The sequence below is a fragment of the Terrapene carolina genome, unplaced genomic scaffold (assembly GCF_002925995.2).
Source record: "Terrapene carolina triunguis isolate 2854851 unplaced genomic scaffold, T_m_triunguis-2.0 Scaffold32862, whole genome shotgun sequence".
Lineage (NCBI taxonomy): Eukaryota > Metazoa > Chordata > Testudines > Emydidae > Terrapene > Terrapene triunguis.
The window spans coordinates 97,278-121,510 of NW_020697213.1; the positions used below are offsets into that span (position 1 = coordinate 97,278).

General features: G+C 50.8%; 1 protein-coding gene across 1 annotated transcript in view; it reads left to right on the plus strand.

The window, feature by feature from the left end:
* Positions 1–24,233, plus strand: part of LOC113409379 (transport and Golgi organization protein 6 homolog) — an 86,669-nt gene that overhangs the window by 13,496 nt on the left and 48,940 nt on the right. The window contains exons 4-11 of the mRNA XM_026663211.1: positions 514–664; positions 1,607–1,743; positions 3,048–3,210; positions 6,203–6,285; positions 14,714–14,826; positions 16,177–16,353; positions 19,223–19,349; positions 21,496–21,687. Of these exons, the coding sequence (XP_026518996.1) occupies positions 514–664; positions 1,607–1,743; positions 3,048–3,210; positions 6,203–6,285; positions 14,714–14,826; positions 16,177–16,353; positions 19,223–19,349; positions 21,496–21,687 (1,143 nt within the window). The remainder of the gene's footprint in view (positions 1–513; positions 665–1,606; positions 1,744–3,047; positions 3,211–6,202; positions 6,286–14,713; positions 14,827–16,176; positions 16,354–19,222; positions 19,350–21,495; positions 21,688–24,233) is intronic.

A 24,233-nucleotide genomic window follows, 5' to 3' on the forward strand; every position in this document is an offset into this window, starting at 1 on the left:
CACTCTAGGTGGCACTGCCATTTGTACTGGAACAGCACCTGTCCTAGTGCTGAGGCACATTGGGGTTGTGTTTCCTCTCTTGACCACGTGACCTATAGTTTGTATTGTCTGTCTTCTCATCCCAGTGTGCTTTCTTGCTGTGCCCAGTTGGAATTGCTCCCCTCTTGAGCGCAATGAGCTCTGATTCCTACTGAGACCCCCTGTGTGTATCCCTGGTAATGAGACAGTCAACGCTGGCGTGTAACCTCAGGAGACTGTAATTTAGGGAAAGAAATCCCTGCATGGAGGAGAGGCTCCTGGGATGTTCAGCCCACCTAATTACACCCTCATTAGTTTGGTGCCATTAGGTGGTGAAGTGATTTATAGAAAATTCCCCTCTGTGTTGTGTTCCTGCCACCACATACAGATCAGAGCCCTTCAGGACAGAGAGCGTGTCGTTTTGCACATATGTGAGTGCTGGCACCATTCTCTAAAGAAAATACATTTCCAATCCCCCTCTCCATATCCTTTCAGGGCTTGCAGTCCCCTGCACAAGAGGTGAAGCAGCCGCTTGCCCAAGCCCCAGCTTGGCTTCGGCGTCTCTGTGGACAGCTGCTCTCGGAGAGGCTGATGAGACCCAGTGGGGTTCAGGCTGTTGTCCGGGGCATCATGGAGGGAGCAGGAAGTAAGTATGTTGCTCAGACACTGTCATTTCTGTTTCACAGATTACGAATGAAACGAGACTTCCAGGGTGGGTCAGAGATCTTCCCATCCAATGAAATAACAAGCTGGAATAGCATTATGGGGACCCTCCCATAAGAGATTTCCTCTTATTAGACTATAAATACTTACGCACGCACGTTATGATTGCTTCTGGTCTTAAAAAGGGAGTACTGCGCTCCTGAACTTCAAGACACCTTTTGTCAGGGTGTGTTGTTACATTTCTGGGTTCTGGGACTGGAAACCTCCACAGTTATTGAGAAAATATAAATAAAATGACAAAACCGAGGGCAGAAATACCTGTGTATATGAAATGCCAGTTCTTCACTCTTGTGAAGAGTAAGTTTGTTTTTAAAGATCTGTATTATTGATCTTTTTATTAGCGCCTATTTCTGTAAAGGGCATTGGTGCACGGGAACAGTGCTCTCTGTTATTAAATGATAATCATCTGGAGAGGAGTGAGATCGATTCCACACCCAATAGGGTTTGGGATCTCAAGGCCTACCACTGCCTCTCTCTGGCCAATTAGCTCAGGAAGGGGTTTCTCTCCAAGACTAAGTGAACGTGACCTCTGGGACTTGTGTTCCATAGCCTGCACTCCCAGAGCCCTGGCCAGGGTGGTCAGAGTCTTGTGCTGTGGCTCTCTGAGAGGGTCTTGAGATCACCACCTGCCTCCAGTGCTTGGCTGTTACGCTTGTGAGTGGGAGTTGACTGCTGGAGTCCGAGGCCTTTGATAACATATTGTTCCCTTCCTCCAAAGCAGCAGTGCAGTCATCTGAAAGACGCCTGGGCTGAGGAAATTGTTAAAAACAAAAATCCTAAACGTCTGGCTTTAGAAAAAAACTGAACTGTTGTTTGGAAAGCCCAAGTCTAATGGGGTCTGTATCCTGCTCTCCTTTGCTTTCAGCCGGGGCAGCTGGTGGCAGCGGCGCTGAAGCAGCAGCTGCAGACTGGAGAAAGTGTGACATGGTTGCTAGGATCTTGGCCTCCTGTCCTCAGCAATCCCTGTCCCTGGAGGATTACTACCGACAGGTGTGCCCACAGGTATGCCCTTCACTCCCCATTCTCACTAGAGCATGTCTGCAGTGCCCGTGAGCAGGGGATTGTGTGCTTAGCCCATAGTCTCTCAGTATGAAATATCCTTTCCTCCCTAGCTAGGGGATAGTGTGACTACGATTGTGTGCGGCATGGCTGTGTTGTGAGTGTGATCCAGTACAGAACACACCGGGCCGAACTGGAGGAGATTTGACTGGGGATCTGTAAACAGGAGAAATTCCCACCCTGCTCTGTGTGTACACACCATAGATCATCTAAACTTACCCCCTTTCCAGGATTTGGCTTTGTGTGCCCCTTAAATAATCAAACTAATAACAACACATAAGCTTCAGCTTCACCTTTCAGGAACTCTTCTGTCCTAGCTCCTTGTTCCCTCTGTCCTAGAGAAACTCCAAGTTACAGCCCCTCTTACAGCCTAGGTGGAGCTAATGAGATCCACCTGCTAGCATAAGTCAGCAATCATTACCCTGCATTGTATGTGCGGTTCTAGCTCTGACCATGGGGTAACCCAACAGAGCAGCCCAACACTCCAATGTAGGGGGGAACCCGTGGCTCTGTTACAGGCTCTTTCTGACCTAGGCTGATAGGCATTTGTTTTAGCTGATAAGTCAAACAATTTCTCTTTTACTTTTACTGTGTCCTCCTGAGCATTTCTCTTGCTGATCGCTGTCCATGGGCCCTTGTCTTTCCTTGATGACATGTCTTCAACATGAGGATCCTAGCTGGCCAAACTGCCTTCTCCTTTGTGAATCACATGCTCTTCTTGTATCTTCTTTCATTTAAGGGTCTCAAATCCCTTTGTAAATGTGTATTAAACCTTAAACAAGCCTGTGAAGCATTACCCCACTTCAGAGGGTAAACTGATGTGCAGAGAGTTTAGGAGATCTGTCCAAGACCGTACAGTCAGGAAGTAAAGAGTCTGGAATAGACCCCTAGAGCCTGATGCCTTCTCTCTAGGTAGCACTGCCAAGCTATGAACAGGTACTAGAATTTAAGAAATGCTCCCCCATGGAGCTCTTGCTGCTTCTCAGCCCTTGCCCCCAAAATTGCTGCAGGTGTCGGCGTCCTGGCTCATCTCAGGAAAAAAATTCCCTTATTTCCTCCCCCACTCTTCATTGCAGCACATACTGTGGAGGAGCCCTGCCTCCGCCAGACTCCGAGCTGAGATGTCTCCTCACGCCTGGCGCTCAGTTGAAATGAAGTTAATAGGGCTCCTCATTCTCATCTGTTGGCTGAAGTTAGCTGCTCTCTCTGTTTCCTGACCTGTGTTGTATATGTAATTTACATTCCAGATTCTAGACTTATTGCATATTCAGGATAAGTTGACAGCACACCAGTTCCAGAGAGTTGCCACCACTGCCCTTCTCACCATGGCCAGAGAACACCCTCAGCTGGCAGTGAAATATTTGCTCCATCCCATGCTAGCACCACTTCTCCAATGCTGGGATATGGCAGGTAACGGTCCATCTTTCTTGGTCATGTGGTCCTATAACATATCAGGCAAACCTCTCACTTGAGAAGGGAAGATTGGTTTCTCTTTCTGTCATACATCTGTGGGCTCATCCCCCTGAAACGAATCCCATGGAGTAATCTCTGCAGATCCGGGGTCCCGGTCCTTCCATCAAGGGTTCCTCTTGATTGACTAGCTGGCTGCTCAGTGTCTAGGCTCAAACTGGAACATATAGAAAGAGGCGTTGGTTCAGGAACACTTTGTTTTTATAGCCCGCTGAGACCTCTGCCTCTTTCTGGTTGTGCTGCTTAAGGAACAGCTGGGTGGATTGTATTTGAGACACGTGTCCCAGATTCTGATTCCACCCCGTGATAGCTACATATGTTCCATTCTTAAAGAGGTTTGAGGAGTGACTTCCTTCTCTGAAATCAGCCCCTCTCGTGCATGGAGGCCTGATTTTCGCTGTGGGAAGTGGTGGGAGGAGCGCAGTCTGTTTCTAGTGTGGCAGTGCTAGTGAGATGGATGATACCTTCCTGTGCTAAGTCACCTGCTATCAGAGGCTACATGATGTTCTGCAGTGCTTTGTTCAATCGCTACCACACTGTTAAATGACTCAAGGGGCAGAGCTTCTGCTACTTCCGAAGTCTGAGGTGGTGTCGAGTGGTCAGTGGCAGGTTTCTGGTGGCCACCCTTCCTCCTAGCTGCTGGGGAGTGGGTTGTCAGCCTCTGAGCAAGTAGAAAAACGTCTCCAATTTACATATTCTGACTTATGTTTTTATAGGTTGCCCAAAACAAAGCGCACAACTCATAGTAACCCTTGCAAATGAACAATTTTCCTGTCATCAGCAAGTAGCTCCTAGCCATAACATCAGCAAAAACTCATAATCAGGAACACCTAGATCAGTGGTCTCCAACATTTTTACACCCAAGATCACTTTTTGAATTTAAGGGCAACCCAGGATCTGCCCTGCCCCTTCCCCAAAGCCCGGCTCACTCCATCCCCCCCTCTTTCCGTCGCTCGCTCTCCCCCACCCTCACTTACTTGCACCGGGCTGGAGCAGGGGTTTGGGGTTCGGGAGGGCGTGCAGGCTCTGGGCTGGGGCAAGAGGTTCGCAGTGTGGGAGGAGGCTCTGGGCTGAGCCTTGGGCAGGGGGTTGGGGTGCAGGAGGGGGTGAGGGGTGCAAGCTCTGGGTGGGTGTTTAGGTGCAGGAGGGGGCTCCAGGATAGGGCAGGGGGTTGGGGTACAGGAGGGGGTACAGGGTGCTGGCTCTGAAAGGGGGTCAGGACTGGTGCAGAATGGGGTTCGGGGTGCAGGAGGGGGTTTGGGGTGCTGGCTTAGGGCTGGGGGTTGGAATTCGGCCTCCTACTGGGCGGCACTTACCGCGGTCAGCTCCCGGTTGGTGGTGCAGCAAGGCTAAAGCAGGCTCCCTGCTTGCCCCGGCCCCACACTGCTTCCAGAAGGATAGGGTTACCAGATAGCAACTGTGAAAAAACGGGACGGGGGTGGGGGGTAATAGGCGCCTATATAAGAAAAGGTCCCCAAAAACGGAACTTTCCCTTTAAAAACGGAACATCTGGTCACCCTACGGAAGGGGCCAATGCACCTCTACAGGCACTGCCCCCTAGCCTCCCATTAGCCACAGTTCCCTGTTCCTGGCCAATGGGAGCTGCAGGGGTGGTGCTTGCAGGCAGGAGCAGTGTGCAGAGACTGTTGCATCCCCGTGCAATCTGCTCGTAGATGTTGATATTTCTATGGCTGGTCCATAGCAGTGCCTGCACAGCCTCCTCTCCCCACAGGCTCAGGGGATCCAATCTCTCCTGTCTATTCCAGGCTGGAGCATGTAAGCAAGACGCAAGAAGTAATTCTTCAGCTCTACTCTATGCTGATTAGGCCTTAACTGGAGTATTGTGTGCAGTTCCGGGTGCCACATTTCTGGAAAGATGTGGACAAATGGGAGAAAGTCCAGAGAAGAGCAACAAAAATGATTAAAGGTCTAGAAAACATGACCTATGAGGGAAGACTGAAAAAATTGGGTTTGTTTAGTCTGGAAAAGAGAAGACTGAGAGGGGACATAACAGTTTTCAAGTACAAAAAAGGTTGTTGCAAGGAGGAGAGAGAAGAATTCTTCTCCTTAACCTCTGAGGATAGGACAAGAAGCAATGGGCTTAAATTGCAGCAAGGGAGGTTTAGGTTGGACATTAGGAAAGCTTCCTGTCAGAGTGGTTAAGCACTGGAATAAATTGCCTAGGGAGGTTGTGGAATCCCAGGGATGGTCTAGATAATACTTAGTCCTGCCATGAGTGCAGGGGACTGGACTAGATGACCTCTCGAGTCCCTTCCAGTCCTGTGATTCTATGTGTGGGCAGTTGCATGCAATAACGGAGAGCTGCTAGGTGTGCTCACCATTCTGGGCAATCAGGAAAAGGCATTGCAAGAACTTGCAGGGCTTTAAAAGGGGGGGGGGGGGCCTTCCGGTCTGCAGGACCCCTGGGCAGTGGAGTTCACAACTGAGACCAGAGAGGTCAGTGTTGGGCATTGTGGGACAGCTGCTGGAGGACTGTTAGGGTCGACATAGGTAGCGCAGTGTTTACACTCATGTTGAATCAACCTCAACACGGCTCAAAACCACTCGGGGAGGTGGTGTTACTATGTCAGTGTAATGGAGCGCTTACATTAATTGGAGACCAATTTAAGTGCAACTAGATCAACGCAAGGTGCAACTAGATGTGCAACTAGATCAACGCAAGGTGGCTTATGTCAGCCTAACTTTGTAGAGTAGACCTGGGGACTGCTGATTTCACCCTTAACTCTTCACTTCCCTCCATCTATTATTCTATAACCTATTTGCACATGCATGTTCCAGTGCTGCTCTACTAAACTGCTTTGGGTGCTGTAGAATGTGCCAAGACAGTGTCACTCTCCTGCTCCCGGAGGCTACTCAGTGAAGGTGCATGTGGCAGCAGAGTCTTGATGCTCATGCTCTGGGTTTTTTTTAGAGCTGGCAATGGAAGACTTACCTGCAGGGACTGTGCTGGTGAAAGAGGCAGAGCTCAGCCGCTGCGTGGAAGATGTGCTCAAGGTACAGTATTTAATCTGGATCTCTAATATGTGTAGTTGCCTGAGGATTGAAGAGAAAACTGTATGTCAGGAGTCAGTCTTCAAGTCTGGGACCTGCTGAGCCACTTAGATGAATATTCTAAACTATAAAAGAGAACAAAATCTCCAATGCAGCCTCAATGCTGAAATAAGGCGGAGTCAGGGGAGCCATGCCCGCCCACTTTTTAACATGGGCATAGTTTAAAGGGACAGGGGGCTGCGTTACCCCCCTCCCCCAACTGCAAGCCTCGGGTAGGCACAGAGTGGTGCCGGCAGGGGCTGCACGAGGGAAGATAAGGTGATCAGCTTCCCCGCCTTGAAGTGCAGCCCCTGCCAGCGGCACCAGCCTCTTCTCCGTGGGGAGGGCTGAGGTGGGGCCCCCCGGTTCCCCACCCTGGGCAGGTGGAGGGTCCAAGTCTCCCCACAGCGGCCCAGGCTCCCTGGGTGGCTCTTAGCACTGCCCAGCTGGTTCCAGCATCTGGCCTGGCTGGGGGCGGGGCCTCGTGGCCCCACCACTTCTACCAAGGTTCCAGCACTCCTGGGGGGAGTCCATAAGGTCTTGTCTATGTAAACAATTAGTCTGTTGCAAGCTGGGGTGTGCATCCACCCTGCCATAGCCTCCAGCAGGCTGTCTGTGTGGACCCTGCTGACGCACATTAACAGTTTGATCTAATCCTCTTTGAAATGGGACTCGATCAAAGTGCATTTCAGACTGCTTATGTGCTTCAGCAAGGTTTATGTGGCCATACTGGATCAGACCAAAGGTCCATCTAGCCCAGTATCCTGTCTTCCAACAGTGGCCAATGCCAGATACCCCAGAGGGAATGAACAGAACAGGGAATCATCGAGTGATCCATCCTGTCGCCCATTCCCAGCTTCTGGCAAACAGAGGCCAGGGACACCATCCCTTCACCTCCTGGCTAATAGCCGTTGATGGACCTATCCTCCATGAACTTATCTAGTTCTTTTTTGAACCGTGTTATAGTCTTGGCCTTCACAACATCCTCTGGCAAGGAGTTCCGTAGGTTGACTGTGCGTTGTGTGGAAAAATACTTCCTTTTGTTTGTTTTAAATCTGCTGCCTATTAATTTCATTTGGTGACCCCTAGTTCATGTGGTAGGAGGAGGAGTAAATAACACTTCCTTATTTACTGTCTCCACACCAGTCACGATTTTATAGACCTCTATCATATCCCCCCTTAGTCGTCTCTTTTCCAAGCTGAAAAGTCCCCGTCTTATTAATCTCTCTTCATATGGCAGCCGTTCCATAACCCTAATAATTTTTGTAGCCCTTTTCTGAACCTTTTCCAATTCCAATAGATCTTTTTTGCGATTGGGCTACCACATCTGCACGCGGTATTCAAGGTGTGGGCATACCATGGCAGACTACAGCGGGGTAGATTCACACCTTAGCTCGCTGCGAACTCATGTTCATGTAGACCAGTCCATAGAATAACCCTGTATCGGGTACAACAGTGGGGAGACTGCTACTTTTCTTCCAGTCTTCTGGAACTTCCACAGTGCTCCAAGACTTATTGAAAATCAGCGTCATGGTTCAGAAAGCTCCTGAGCCAGCTCTTGTAAAACTCTTGGATGCAAGTTATCTAGGCCTGCTGATTTTAAAAATGTCTAACTTTAGTAGCTGCTGTTTAACATCCTCCTGGGATACTGGTGGAATGGAAAGAGTGTTCACGTCATCGTGTGATATGACTACATCATCTGTTTTACCCAGATACAGAACAGAAATACTTATTGTCATACTTACTGTGAGGCTGAATACAGTTACAAAACAGAGGTAAAGCCTGTTAGGAGGTGTGAGGAAAAGAAACATCACCGCTCAGCCACAAAGGATACACAGTTCTTTTTGGCTGCCCGGTGTTGCACTAGCGTGTACAAAGTCAGGAAATGAGACACCCAGCTTGGATGAAGAATTGATGGAGTGACTTATTGGCCAGGGATGCTTGTCTAAGTGCCCCTGGTAGAGTGGGCTGGAAAAAGGAAAAGAAGGCTACAGCATCAACTGCCTCTGGCAACTGCGGTCGGTGTCTTCTCAGTCTTTTGCTTGGGACGATGGGGGTGAGCTGGGTTCTGGGGGAAGCTGGCTCAGTTTGGGCGTGCCGAAGCTAGCATAGCTACCTAATTTGGGGATTATCATAAATCTCGCTTTCAAAGGACGTATCCAATACCTAAACCCTTCGACTCAGATTTGAGTCCCCTACCCAAGGTCATGCTCAGGTTCTCATTGACAGATGTAAACACAGTACATATGCCATGTAGCCTTCTGTACACTGCAAACACCAGCTGTCCCCAAAAGGACTGAGGCACTGAGTTGCTTTCCTGGATTCTGGCAGCTGCAGGCGGCTGGTAGGATCTCTCCTGGGGTGGAAGTGACCAGTGCACTGCCTCTGGCAGCTGGTTGGAGACTTGCGTGGAATGAATGTCTCCAGTTTTTACGGTGCAGCTGTCCACATCACAACTGACACCTGTCAGTGATCATGTGGGCAGCCTCAGGAGTGGCCCCAAACATTCTATGGGGACAATTCTTTCCTCACTCCTGAAGACGTTTGCCATCCAAATCAGGACTGAGGCATATAGATGGAGTGAAACGTGGGGGGAAACTTGAGCTGTTTCTGTCACTCCTCTTCATGGATAAACAGGAAACTTCGGTCTCCAGGGCTGTTATCTGATACCTTTCCCTGGAACTAAACTTGAGTTGTTCAAAAAGTGTGAATATTTTACAATAAGGGTAATTAACTATTGGAACTGATCAGGGACGTGGTGGTTTCACCATTGCTGGGAGTTTTTATATCTAGATTGGATGTTTCTTTTTAGAAGAGATGCTCTAGTTCCTCCAGAATTCATGGACTCGATGCAGAGCTCCCTGAGTGAGGATCCAGGCCTGTGCTCTGCAGGAGGTCAGACTAGATGATCACAGTGGTCCCTTCTGGGAGGGCTGGTCCTAGACCAAGTGGTGCCCCAGGTGAGAAGTGTTCTTAGTGCCTCCCCTTCATTTGTTAAACTTTTGAATACCTTATTTTTTTTTGCATTTGTAGCCTATTTCACAACTTGGATGCACTATTTGAATGCATGATTTATCCCTGTCATTATAAAATGATAATTTGCACACTAGGATCTGTAACGCTATATTTATTCATGCCATATATAAGCAAATACAAAAAATTGTTTCCTCTAAGCTCAGAGAAACTTTTTACTTTTCAGAGTAACTGAAATGTACTAACATCAAGAGATTGAACTGTGCACCAATATTGGGTGGACCAGTATTAAATAGTGTTACAGTAGGTGACAGCCTTAGAATGTTAACCCTTTGTTGTTCTGTTTCAGATATTTTCCTATCAAATTTGCCCCTTGCTGCAAACTAGATTGTAATTGAGCTTTTTGCTTCCTATACGGAGCTCCTGAAGGCTTCTTCCGGGGCATCTTTTATTTTCTACGGGGGAAAACAGACAGTATTAGGGAGAGCAAAAGTCTGTGTTCAGCAGTCTTAGAAAGTCATCAAACATTACGTGGTAAGCCTGGCAAAAGGAGTAACAGTATTTTTTGTTGCGTAGATAGAGGTTCAATAGATATCTCGGACGTCTCATTAAATATGTCCTTTATTAGTCGCTACTTACACTCGTCAAGTCTTAAAACACACGTACACTTTCACAATTACACACTAAAACAAGGTTCACAACATCGCAACTGGGCTGTCACTTAACTTCAGTTTGTTCTTATATTTCACTGACTGACTGGCGCCGCCCTGCCCCTTATATACCTGCGAGGACATGGCTGACAACGTTTTAGGAGGTTCGAGCAAAATATAGTTCTCCAAGTCTGGAAGGTTCCACGAGATTCTACGAAGGTCTAGAACATTCTAGGAAGTTAGTGAAAAATGAATCCACATACAGAATACCTGAAATGTTTTATTTTAAATGTTCTATTTTCCCTTTTGCCACTAACAGCAAAAACAGGACCCCAAGCCTGGCACCCCCTTAAGCTGTCACCTGGGTTGCCTGCCCCTAAATCCAGCCCTGCCTCTGGCCTTAAAATCATGAAAAAAGATCTGCAGTGGAAGTAGTTCCAAAAACATAGAAGTGAATCACTTTAAACTCCGTCTAAAGCTTCATTCTAGCTGCTGGGAGCAATCTCCATTTATATTGTGTCTTTGTCAAGCTGAAATCTGTCAGGGGTTTCCCAGTTTTAACCTTCCCAGAAGGGGGCTAACAGATCTTAATTCCCACAAAACCTAGCTTTTACCATCTGTGCTTACCCAATGCTTGGCAGGAAACAAGTATGGGTGTAATTCCTCTTTTTCATGATGGATTCCTTCCATCTGGGGTAGTACCTCTCAAAACATTGAAGGAATAGTGAGAAAGAACCATAAAGTTCTCTTCACCTCTGCTACTGTCAGTACGTTTTCTCTTGACGACAGAAGTCAGAGAATGGGGGGAGGTCAATAGTATAGTGCTTTCCAGATTCCTGATCCCATTGGATCCCCCTTGGAGCAATCCTCTAACATCCTCAGTGTAAGTATGATGCTGTCCCATGTGCAAAGGAAAAAGTAACCGCTTAATTCTAAATTTAAATTCAGCTTTGAAGCAATGGGCAGGGACCCTCATCTTACTCTGCAACATGTGGATTCCTCTGTGTTGTGTAATTTCAGCACTGCAGACAGGACCGGCACCAGCAAACGAAGCACGTGCTTGGGGTGGCACAATTCCAGAGCCGGCCCTGACTGCAGACAAGTAATCTGGTCAGCAGTCATCACCCATTTTTCAGCATTGTTACCAAGCAGTGTAATTGACTAGTGTGCTTTCAAGACCTGCTGCTGCATGGTGTAGGTCAAGAGGAGGAGAATGAGCTGGCCAAAATTAATGGTGATCCTGGGATGGTTTTCCTGCTCCAAAGCACAGGGGGCGCTCTGGTTCAGGTTATAAGAGATGGGGGATCAGGCAAACTCTCAAGAGGACAGGAAAATTGATGGAAACATGAGCGTCCTACCCCTGTCACTGTCAGCTTTTGCCAATAACTGACTGTCTTTAATGTTAATGCAGAAATCTCAGCAGGCAGGGAGGACAGTGCAGACTCAGCGTCTTATGTGGCGCTCCTCCCAACAATGATTGATTGTTCTTGAAGCTGCTGCTAGAAAACTGCTCAGTGGAATCGATTGCCTCTTAACTGAAGTGCCACTGTGATGAACGCTATCCGAGGGATTCAGATGGGCTCTTTGGAGCAGTGGTGGCTTTGGGTGTGGTGGTCTGTAATGCAGGTCTCAGGGCTATGGCTGTGGAAAGGAACTAACCTTCCCTTCTGGTGTTCTCTTAGGTTGTTAAAGGTAAACTGCATCCATTTGCGCAGAACTATGTCCAGAAATCTGATGTGGTAGAGAGGCTTGGGGCAGGTATCTTACTGTCTTCATCCCCTCCTCCCACATGTCACTTCTGCCCAATGAAATGCTGCAGAGAGGGTAAAAGGGGCAAATGGCCATGTTGCCAGAAGCCTGAGTTGCAGCCTGCACAGTCTAAGTATGCAGAGCAGTGCTTGGATCGAGATGGAGCGTTCCATGCTGAGACCTGTAATCGATGGAGGCAGCACCTGCGCCGTATTAATGGTGAGAGAGGCAGCAGTGTAGAGCCCCACGGGCATCCTTTAGCCACCCTGGTTGGTGTAGGAAGGTGTGGAACAGGAAAGCCCTAGTGGCTCAGCCCAGGTTGGAGCTTGATCCTCTGCTGTGACCACAACAGCAAATGGCCTCTTTGGGTCTAGCAGAAAACAAGATTCAAACTAATCTCAGACTGTTACCAGTCTGCAGTGAGCCAGGCCTGAGGCTTAGCCACGTGTCCTGTCAGGGGAACCTGCTTTCTGCTGTGAGTCCCGAGCTCCGGACTAGAAGGGCAGTGTCTGGAGCAATGGAGTTTAACTGCAAGAAGCTAGTGATTGGATCTTTGGCAGAAGCCTTGGCAGTCTGAGCTTTTAAACCAGGGGTGGGCAAACTATGGGCCGGATCCGCCCCACCAGCTGTTTTAATCTGGCCCTCAAGCTCCTGCTGGGGAGCGGGGTCTGGGGCTTGCCCTGCTCCGGCGCTCCAGCCGGGGAGCAGGGTTGGGGCCGCTCCACGTGGCTCATGGAAGCAGCGGCATGGCCCCTTCTGGCTCCTACATGTAGGGGCAGCCAGGGGGCTCCGCTCTGCATGCTGCCCCTCCCCCCCCAAGCGCCACCCCCCCAGCTCCCATTGGCTGGGAACCACGGCCAGTGGGAGCTGCAGGGGTGGCACCTGCAGCCGGGGCAGCGTGCAGAGCCACCTGGCCGCGCCTCTGCGTAGGAGCCGGAGAAGGGATATGCCGCTGCTTCCGGGAGCCACTTGCGGTAAGCGCTGCCCGGAGCCTGTGCCCCGAGCTTCTCCCTGCTCCCCAACCCCCTGCCCTAGCCCTGATCCCCCTCCTGCCCTCCAAACCCCTCAATCCCCACCCACAGCACCCTCCTGCACCCCAAATCTCTCATCCCCACCCCAGAGCCCACACCCCCAACCGGAGCCTGCACCTGTTCCCACGCCCCGACCCCCTGCCCCAGTCCTGATCCCCATCCTCCAAACCCCTTGATCCCAGCCCGGAGCACCATCCAGCACCCCAAACCCCTCATCTCCAGCCCCACCCCAGAGCCTGCACCCCCAGCTGGAGCCCTCACCCACACCCCACTCCCTAGCCCAGAGCCCCCTCCCACACCCTGAACTCCTCATTTCTGGCCTCACCCCAGAGCCTGCACCCCCAACCAGAGCCCTCACCCCCTCCTGCACCCCAACCCCAATTTTGTGAGCATTCATGACCCGCCATACAATTTCTATTCCCAGATGTGGCCCTCGGGCCAAAAAGTTTGCCCACCCCTGTTTTAAACGCTGTGATTGGAGCATCGTTTTGGGTAATAATGACCTGTTATAACTAGCTGGCAGGCAGAGACCAGTCAGGGGGCTGCTCTGTGGCTGGTGTTCAGTATGGAAATGCCTCTGGAGTGCAGGGTGGATCCCTCATTAATGGCAGTGTGCTTTAGTCCTGACAGCAGAGAGATTAACAGTGGAGACTTCTGCTTGCAAGTGTGCAGGTTTTTTGCCTAGCAAGTGTCATTTGATACTAGAGTGGGAAATGCTCCTTGGGGCTTCACCAGGAAGGCTTTGTATACCAAAGATGCTGGTTAGGAAGCACGGCTCCACAGGGATTACCATGGGCAAAACACCCTGCCAATACAATAGGCCAATATATTATCCAAAGAATCTCCTCCTTCCTCACCTAAACTGCCCTCTCCTCTGGGCTGGCATGTTGCATCTGACAGGCAATAGCAACACTGGGAAGTGCTCTCTGAGATTAGATCCAACCCTAGGAACTGCTGCTTGCCCTCCAGCTGCCAGGGAATCTGGAGCTGGGAGAATAGTCCTCCAAGCAGGCTCGGTTTCCCAGCCTGCTGAGTGGAAGGTCATTCAAACAGCTTGCGAACAGGGTCGATATTTTATTTGCCTCTTCCTGGCACCCTCCCCAGTAAAAACGTGTTTAACAAACCCACACACCTGTTAATTTGAAATGTACCTTAAGAAATGCGCACACTCTGAAATCGTAACTATAACTCATCAGAGCTTTTTATTTCTTATAGCCTTCTGCACTGGGAGTCTGTAGAGTTATTGCTTTAACCGCAGCCATCTTATGAGCGTTTTTAGAGAAATAGTTCAAAACAAACGTGTAAATGTTCAGGATCTCTCTCCCTGGGCTTTGGGGCAGGGAAGGGAGATGTGGGGTGATTTGTGTGGCTGGTAACGGGGGGTGGTTATGATCGGGGTATAGAGCTCTGGGTAGGTGCCTTTTGGCAATAAAGGGAGGGAGGAGAGTGTGTCACTCTGAAGTCTCCTCAAAGTGCTGCCTGTCAGCAGCCAGAGGCTCACGGGCCCTCTGCCTTCTCCTTGGATTTCTCACTCAGCACATAGCAGCCCAGCTGTCTTCCAGCCTTCGCTTTCGAGGGACTGATCTGTCTAACAGTGGGAATTTGACTCTGGGTATGTTGGGCAGTATGTTTATAAAGACTTGTCTCTTCAAATACTGCAGTCTGTAGTTTTAATCCCCTACCCCTGAGTGATAGCTGTCCTGAGTAACTGGCTGTAATATACGAATAGCGTGAAGCCCTACTGTAGCTAGCTCTGGCAGTTCCTAGATGACTCTGGAGAAGATGGTGCTGATGAAGGCTGCTTTCAGTGCTTAATAGCAAACAGGAGTCTGGTGTGATCAAGGGATGTGGACTCAGAATTGGAAGGGCTGGGAGCAGTAACCTGCACCGTGTATGTTCAGAAATCAGTCCCTACCAGGCATGCATGTGCCTTTCACCCTTCCCTTCCTCTGCACTCCAGGCAGACATTTGACCCTTCTGTCTCCGTAGGTGTACGTGGTTGGGAATGAGCCCTCTGACATGTTACTGGAATCCTTGCAGCCATCTCTGGGAGTGATTTTTTCTCTCTATTGTTTCACCAAGCAGAACGTGTCTCACTTACGGTAAGGCATGTGGCAAAACTCTTCTGCTAGGTAAAGTGGGGGGTGTAATTAGTTCACTGTCTGGCCTATGTGGAACTGAGTAGGAAGGAGAGATCGTGGTTGCCCAGGGACAGCAGAAAGCCGTGTGTGTGTGAGGCGAGGGGCTTGGCTGGGTGTGGGGTGTTTTGTGTGCAGGTGGGATTTAGGGACGGGAGAAAACTTTAAATAAATTCCAGTATATGGACCTGAATGTCCTTGTGCTCCACTGGCTGTTTGAAGTAAAGGTCATTTGTTTCCCATTTGAGCTGATTCCCTTCTTCGCAGAGGTGCACAGGACCTGCTCCTCTCCTCACCATTGTAGCTTTGTTCACACTGAACTCTTTGTTGAGTTCTCCCACCCCTGGAGTAGCACCAGTACAGTGCGGGCAGCACGAGTGCAGACCAGCTGCTGGTGTGTTTGCCACTTTCCTCTCGGCCTGCTCCAAGCGGGGTTGGACAACAGTTTGATAAACACGTTGCCAGGAGGTTTACTCAAGCCCTTCCACCATTACTAATCCCGGGAGGGGCACAAGGGCTTTGATGAAAAGCTCTGTGGAGACACAGCCTTTGCCAGCAGAAAGACATCATTAATCATTTTAAAGGTGCAGGGGAACCTCCTTAAAAGAATGAAAACAACCAACTAAACCAGCTGCAGGGAGAGTGGGGCTACCAGGGCGCTGTATCTTTCCCAGAATTCAGCAAGCGTAACCGAACTGCAGCTGCCCGGCACTGGTCAATCTTCCAGAATCCGGCACCTTCATGAAACAGCTGCTGCAGCTCATGCAATCGTTACTGAGTTACAGGCTATCTGTCACCTCACTCTCTTCCCAATTTCCTCCTCTGATGCCCGGGTGCAGGAACAGCTCTGTGCACTGAGTGGGACTGCAGGCAGGCTTCAGGCCCAGCAGCCACTAATCCCACGAGGGGTCTGTGTGGAGGTGGTCTTTATTGTGCATATTCACTTTCATTCACACAGTCAGGCTTCTCCATTCGTTGCTGGGTTGAAATCTTTAACGACCCAGATCCTTTCACATCTGAACTGTGGAGGAGCAGGAGAAGCCATTGTGATGCCTTGCAGCTGCCTTATAAGTGCACATAAAGACCTGTCACCTCCCTGAGGTTTACTGTATCTGTGAGACTGCACAGCGGGAACATTCCAAGGTGTGTCTGTGGTCACCTGCCATCTTCCCGGTGCCACCAGCTCGCTCTGATGGTGTTTGCTGTGTATTGGAGCTCACAAAACATCATTGTTACATTGCTCCATATGTCGGTTACAAGGCACCATGCCAATGGTAGAAGATGGACTCTGTCATGGCCTCTCTTTCTTGATAGCTCACCATGCCAGGAGATTTTATTATGGGTCTTGGAGAAGTCAGAGAGAGAGGTGGCCCTCTCCACGCTGGAAGGGTTTGCAGGACTGGGTAGAACCATGAAGTTTCTCCATCCGCTGTGCCAGTTTCAAGTAGCTGGTGGAGGTGGTGCCATGATCACTGTCAAGGAGACCATCAGGTAAGAGACTACATTGTGACACTGCGTTAGCAGCCTTACACTCACTGCCTGGCATGCCTTCAACTGTCGTCATTCAACACCTCGGGCTGTTTTATGGCTCCGCCAGTAAGGGGTGCCCGTGCAGAGTTCCACAACGTGCAGAATATGAAAGCGGGGGGTGGGGGGAGCTGGGATGCTGTAATCCCTGTGGAGTGTCACCACTGGGCAGGGATGGACAATTGACTTGGACTGAGTGCCAAACTCTAGCAGGTGAAACTTCCTGGATGGCCTCAACTTTACAGGCAAACTGAGCCGAACATTGCTGGAGCAATGAGGTGTGAAGTTGGAGCAGACTTTTAGCCCTGATACACCTACAAAACCAGTAATAAAATTCATGTTTGGCTTTTATTAGCATTATTAATTTCTTCTTGGGAGCCCTTTGGCCTGCGGCTGGATGGCTCAGGGGACTGAGAATAGGAAATGGCCTTTCACTCCTGAATCACTGGTTCAAATTCTGACCAGACAAGTAGTGTCTGACGTCATCACGGTCTAATGCAGGGGTGGCCAACCTGTGGCTCCGGAGCCACATGCGGCTCTTCAGAAGTTAATACAGCTCCTTGTACAGGCACCGACTCTGGGGCTGGAGCTACAGACGCCAACTTTCCAATGTGCCGGGGGGTGCTCACTGCTCCTGGCTCTACCACAGGGCCTGCCCCCGCTCTACCCCTTCCCGCCCCCTCCCCTGAGCCTGCCATGCCCTCGCTCCTTCCCCTTCCCCCTCCCCGAACCTCCTGCACGCCATGAAACAGCTGATCGGGAGGTGCAGGGAGGGATGGGAAGGCGCTGATCAACGGGGCTGCCGGTGGGTGGGAGGTGCTGGGAGTGGGCGGGGGAGCAGATAGGGGGGCTGCTGACGTATTACTGTGGCTCTTTGGCAATGTACATTGGTAAATTCTGGCTCCTTCTCAGGCTCAGGTTGGCCACCCCGGTCTAATGGCTGATCAGTTGCATGTGTGAAATGAGTGGAGTGGACATCTGGCACCATCAGCATGGTACTAATTGACCCCCTTGTTGACAGCCTCTGTAGGCTGACTGAATGAGCCATAGTGACTGAATTCCCTCAGTGCTCCTGGAGATGGTCCCTCCAGAATAGGGTCAGGCACGTTGGTGCCTGGCATTACACGGCCATTGCCCGTGCTCTGTCTGCTTTGAGGGTAAATGGAAGACTGCAGGCTCCAGCACTGTCCAGACAGAGCCCATCACCAGCTTGGGGCATGTATCTATGAGCCAGCATTACCTGGTGGAAAGAACCAGGAACTCCTGCTTTGTCACTAGCCTGATGTGTGGGCAAGTTTGGACTTGTCTGCACACAGACTTGCATCCATTTAGTTAAACTGGTGCAGAAGCCCATGTGGCTGTTCTTATTCTGGTATAGTTTAAACCTGTGCCTGCAACTCGAATGAACCTGGTTAGAACTAAAATAAGTGTCACAGGGGTTTGCGCAGGTTTAACTAAATCAATTTAAAATCACGGCTTAAGTTAAACTAGTGCACCTTTGCATGTCGACAAGGCCTTGCTTCCCCTCTGTGTATCTATTTCCCTCTTTTATGGCTGGGGAAACAATTGTTGGGCCGCTGCATTTGTTAATTAATGCTCATACAGCTCTTCGCAGAGGAGTTATGTATGTGCTAAATATTTTGTGTGCATAGATTCCGCCCTTGTCATTCCTGCAAAGGTTAATTAGTGAACTGAATGCTCAGCCATTTCAACTTCATCACCAAACTAAATGATATTTCATCAGCTGCCTACTGGCTGTCCCCTTTCAGGGCGTGCAGTACAGGGTGTTGCTGTAACTGGGAGTTTGCAAAAGCCTGGAAGTGATGAAACAGTGTAAACGCTGCCCCAGCTTCCCCTGATCAGGAGTGACAGGTGGGCTGGGAGGGCACGGGAAATACTGAGACACAAAGCGGGACAGATAAGCCGAAATCCCCTTGGGCATTTGGGACTTCACGTTGATTCTGGAGCACGGAAAGCACTTCTCACCCAAGGCTTGGCTCATTACAGCTTGAAACCACATTATAAACCTGGATGAGATAGCCAGGGTCCCAAACGCTGCAGTGCCAGTCGGGATGGGAAGGAGTGGATCTTACACTGGGGAGATACTAAATACAACTGAGAACTCTTCCTGGAAGTGTTTGGCACTGCTCCGTGATGGCGGTAGGAGAGCTTAGCTTGCTGCAGTTCCTGCTGGATCTGGAGCATGGGTTCACACCCCAGCACTCTCCCGCAAAGAACATGGACAAGGCTCTGGCATACAGCAGCAGATTAGGGATTCTTCTGGGAGCGAGGTCGTATAATCCTGTTGACCAAAGAGAAGGCAGACAGACCCTCCTGTTGCAGGCATACCTTCCGCAGCCTGTGGGCTCTTCCATTGGGGTTGGGAGTGATTTTCATGCTTGTTTGAGTCTTAAAACCAGATCCCTGACTTCTGACTAGCTTAAACAGCACCCAGAGTGGGCTAGGCAGCGGGGGCCACCGTTGACCTTTAGAGCCCTGCATGCTTCTTGCATGAATAGGGACCTTAGTCCTGGTGCCCAGGCCAAATTCCATCTTCAAATAACATTGTCTCTCTGACGGTTTCCCTGCCGCTTCTGTTGGATACGGCATTCTCTGCTTCCTGCCAGGAACCGGGTGTAGCACTCCTGTGTACTGGCTGCTGCATCTCAATAGGGAGATGGAAGGGTGCCCCTGTGGAAGTGTTCTGGAAATCCCTACAGCACTTGGGGATGAAATGTGCCAGGGAAATGCTCTTGCCAGGGGTAGTTCAGAAACCGACACCAGCGAGACTCTGGGTGGGTTCCTGTCGGGTGAAACGTTGGCTGCATTTCAGTGACGAGGAGGAGGCACTCTACCAGAAGGTCTCCTCGGAGCAGTGGCAGATGGAGCAGTTGGTGGACCTGTTGACTCACTGCCAGAAGAGCGGCTTAGCTGGAGACTTCTTCATCTGCTGTTTAAAGGTAAGAGGCCACAGTCTGTTAGCAGCCCGCACAGGTGCAAGGGTCCAGGAAGTGCCTTGCATTCCCAGAGGGTTAACTTTCACATGCCTGATGGTTCCATGCCGCATGCGGGGAGGGTACTGGAAGAAGGGGGACGTTCCACTTAAATCTCCTGGGAAAGAACCGCTACAGGTATAGGGTAGCTATATCTCGCGACCGTTCCAGCGCCAAGCCCTGAGGAGGCGCATGGAGTCCTCAGTCTGTGAAAGGGTTAACCCTTGTTCTAATGACAGGAACGTGTCTGAAGTTGAATGGTGGGATTTAGGCTGTGGGTAATCCCTACCTTTGGAGACTGCCACTTCCCCAGCTCCCTGCCCTGCGTTTCCTTTTCTTCCTGCAGTTTCGTCTCCAGCCTAATCACCGCCATGGTCCCTCCTCGGAGGGCCAGGCTTTGCTCTCCTCTGCTGCCAGGCAGAGTGTATAATCCGTGTCCTGCTAGCCCCCTTTGGGGTTGGTGCCATGGTTACGGCCCTTCTGCTGTGCACAGAGCGCTGCGCTCCTTTGTCTGGGCCTCTTTCAATGGCCACCAGAAGAGCTCATCCTGTGTATGGATGGGAAGGGGCACCGGCAGCATAGGGGCATGTAGAAGGGCTCGGCCGAGGCTCGTCCCTCCGCAGGGCTGTGGGGTATCCCACCGTCTCGCAATAGTTCAATATGAGCCCAGGCCCTAGGTCAGGGCTGGCCAATAAACAAACAGTCAGGAGCTCCGGCCCTTAGGCAGGGGCTGAGCCAATAGTTCAGTGTGAGCCTTGGCCCTAGGTCAGGGCGGGGCAGCAAACACCCAGTCAGGAGCTCAGGCTTCTGAGCGTCTGGTGCGAGGGGGAGACGGCCACCCGTGAGTAGGGTGGCAGGGGGGACGCAGGCCCACCCACTCCACTGCGTCCCAGCCCGGGGCCCTAGCAGCGGCAGAAGATTTGCTGCTGTCAGTGGGGATCCTGACCTCAACACACTGACATTGGTTCTGGCAGTGCTGCAGCCAAACCAGGGTCGGTTGCCCCCGGGCTACTTCCAGACTCCCCCCTCGTAAGGTACCTGGATTAGGGCGGCGTCCTCGGAGGTTTCCAGGACCATCGGTTCCTCCGGGTAACTAGCAAAGGGTAGGCTCGGCTGCTCCTCGGGGTAGCTGGCGAGGGGTAGGCTCGGCTGCTCCTCGGGGTAGCTGGCGAGGGGTAGCTGGCGAGGGGGAGGCGCGGCCTGCCGGCGTTCCCCAACCCGAAGCTAGGCCACAGGCATCTGGCCTCTCTGGCGGCTGGCTTGTAAGTGAGCTTTGCAGCGGGGCTTTTCTACTTCCTGTCCTGTGCCGTGACCTCTGGGGGGTGGGCGCAGGACCCTCTGGCTCCGCCCACGTTGGTGCTAGGGGAGGCTTGTCCCTCCGCAGGGCTGTGGGGTATCCCACTGCCTCGCTACAGGGCACTTCTGTGGGAAGTAAGCGGGGTGCCCAGGCCACGCAGCCCACCACCAGAAAGCCCTTCTCGACGTGTTCAGCAGTTGTTCCTGTTCATGTTATAAATCAGGAAATATACAGTTAAAATCTAGTTTGCTAGAGGTCAAAGTGTCCCTGGTGTGTCTGAGGCAAGCACCAAAGCAAATGGGCAAGCAAGACCCTGGCAGGTTTACATCCCTAAGTGACCATCCTTAGGGGAAGCTTTTAGTGTTCCTTCCCCTGCTATGTGCGAGGAGGTCACCCTCAGCATTTGGGGCCGGTGGTAGCAGTGTGAGGAGAGGGGTGGGAGATCCCGGGCCGGGGTAACAGAACCAGCATAAGATCTCTTTGGAAAGCTTGGGCTTTAGGAAAATGGCTGGAGAAGAATCCCCAAGGCCTCAGTGCAGATCAGCCTGGCTCCTGGCACCTGGATGAAGATTCTGGGCTAGGGTGAGGATGGCAGCAAAGGTTTGAGGCCTAGCAGCTACTATAGTAGAATCGGCTGCTCTGTGATACTGATGTGCTCTTTAAATCTGACCTTGTTCTTGGGCGTTAGCTGCTGGCCAGTTGCCAGCTGGGTGCCCCCAGCTGGGTGGATGGGGCTGTCCTTGCCGGTGGCCCACAGACCGATTTCCTGTATTTAGCTCTCTTTCTGACTGTGCCGTGCACTCCCCTCCCTGGCAGGAGCTGACTCACGTGGCTGCAAAGGATGAGGCTGGCTCGGATGCTGCTCCCCTCTCCTGTGAGAGTCTGGTGGAGCTGGAGCAATACCACAGTCAGCAGCTCGTGGGGCAGAAGAAGAAGCTGCTTGTTCTGCAGCTGGTGGCCATGCTGTGTGAGCGCCTCTCAGACACCGTGTTCACAGACGTTGTCCAGGTAGGTCATGGCAGAGCCCAGGGGCACGGCACTGGCAACAACACTGCACATGGGAAATGCCATCTGACTTGAGGCTCACAGAACGACCCTCAGGTGGGTCCTGTATGAGTCTTGGGTGAACCCCTTCTGCAGAGTGTGACATGAAGTCAGATGTGGCTACTGCCTGTCCGTTGACTGAATCCCATGCACTGTGGTGAGGGTGCAGTGAGGAGCCGTGTTCCCTGTGTGACTACAGGGGAGAATAGCCTGCAATCTCAAAGACTTCCGCTTGAGAAAATGAGACAGCAGAAGCTCTGAGCTTCCCACAGCCAGCACTTCTACACCATTCACTGGTGGGCACCCTGATGGAAGAGGCTGGGGCTGAGTATCTAGAGCAGTGGTTCTCAACTTCTTTTTTCATTTATCGACCCCTAAAAGATTTCAAATGGAGGTGTGGACCCCTTTGGAAATCTTAGACATAGTCTGTGGACCCCAGGTTGAGAACCACTGATCTAGGGGACCTTGCCAGACTTGGTGCTCCTGTACCATTTCCAACAGCACCTTCTTCTGGGCTAATAAGAGTGCCAATATTTTTTCCCAGCCCCTTGTTCCCAGAGCCAGCTGACCTTCCATTCGCAGTTTGAATAATATTGGGAGAATTCAGAAACTCCCGTGTTACTCAAACTGCAGAGGTGATCTGAGCTGCTGTTTGGGGATGGAAGGAGCTCCAAATTGGTGGAAATGTGATGTGGTGACCAGATACCCTCTGCCCTCTTGCCATGGGGCCCCAAATGGGAGCTACCCCAAGAAGGTTACTCTGAATTGAAACCCCTGCATGAAGTATGAATAGCCGCAAGTCTTACATCCCCAGCACGAATCAGCACTCGGGTGCTCCGTGCCGGCTCTGCACCAGCAGTTAAACGAGCCTCTTCACAGAGTTGTGCTGCACCATGTTAATGTCGAGCTCCATTAGAAATGCAGGAAGCTAAGGGAAGATCAAAGGTTTGGGCTGCCAAATGGCGAAGGCCAAAACCAGTTGGGCAGGAAATGTGTTTGTGTTTTTAAAGCTTCTTGCAGAGAGCTGTGAAACATGGGGGGAAATATCTGCCCCTATTCTTGACTGCAGACTCGGCATGGAGCGCGTGAGGTCTAATCCCCTGGCCTGGTCTTACTCTGCATAATTGGGGAGTGCTTTGAACAGATGAAATGTGCCTAGAGAAGGAATAATTGTTGGGGACTGGAAACCCTGCAGTGTGTTTCTGGAAAAGACCAATTATTCTTGATTGGCGGAATACTCCGAACGATGACAGTGGGGAAGGGCACAGTCCGGGCCGCAGAGCGCTTGCAGTCAAAGACAGCCTAGAGAAAAGGGGAGGGAGCAGGATTGGCTCAATGAACGTATTTGATCCATGCTGAACTCCTGCTTTGCCGTTTGACCCTGTAGCTAGCGAGCATGACTTTGATTTGTGCTGGTGTTAACCTAACCCTATTTTACTGAGCTTTCTAATTGTTCCTTACAGGATATTTTAAACCTGGTCCTTTCTTAATATTTTGCACTGTTTAACCCCTACTCATTCTATATTTACCTGGTTAATATTTCAAGCCCTAGCCTTTTCCTAATATATTTGAACCCTTAATCCTCCTCTGTCATCCCTCCCAACAGTGATCAGCTGATGAGTCCAGTGCCCTTTGCTTCCCAGCACCTCCTCCGTCCTTGCCCACTTCCTACCCTTTTGCTCTGCACAAATCTCTAGTCACCTGCAGAGACTGTCAGTTTGCTCTGCTCAGGTCAGAAAGGGGTAGCTCCTGGGGGCTGCTAACATACTGATCCCTGGAGACCTTGCAGGACTCCTGCCCTCGGAGAGGCCTGCTAATGAATGCAATGGGCTGCATTATTATCGTCATCCAGGGACTGTGAAGGGCTGCAGTAAAGAAGCAAAGAAAAATGCTGCTTCCCTTGGAATAAAGGACCTGGAAAGCCTTGACAGAAGCCAAGCCACTGTTGCTGTTTATAGCCCAGTCTATCAGTGTGTGCTTTTTAAGGAGTTTCTAGCTAGGCTTTGGGCTAAAACCTGCTATGTATGACTCAGGCGGGGGATGCGAGTGTTGTAGTTTAAGTATCAAGTTTCAGAAATATCAGGTTTTTGTCTCAAGTTTAAAGGACTGGAGGGAGGGGGAAGGCCTGTTGGTTTGGCTGCAGCCTTGCGTTCCTGGGGCTGACAGCCAAGTCTGCCTGTTAAAGTTAAAATGGCCAGAACGTTGAGACATAATATTGCTGAGGTGCTTTTCATAGCGAAGAAAATTAGACAGGCAAAGCTCATAATATCTGAGCAGCTACTGGGGATTCATATCTCCAGAAATACTTCAAATTTGCTAAAAGTATCTCTCAAACTCCTATGGCTTCCTGGTGCCCACCAAGTGAGTTTATAAATAAATTAAGCAAAGCTGCGCGGTCTCCTCTTCCTCTGGAACTCCCAGCATGTCCGGCACTGTGAGCTCTTTGGGGCAGGAACTGTCTATTTTTGTTTATGGTACAACACTGAGCACTGTGTGAGTGCCAAACAAAG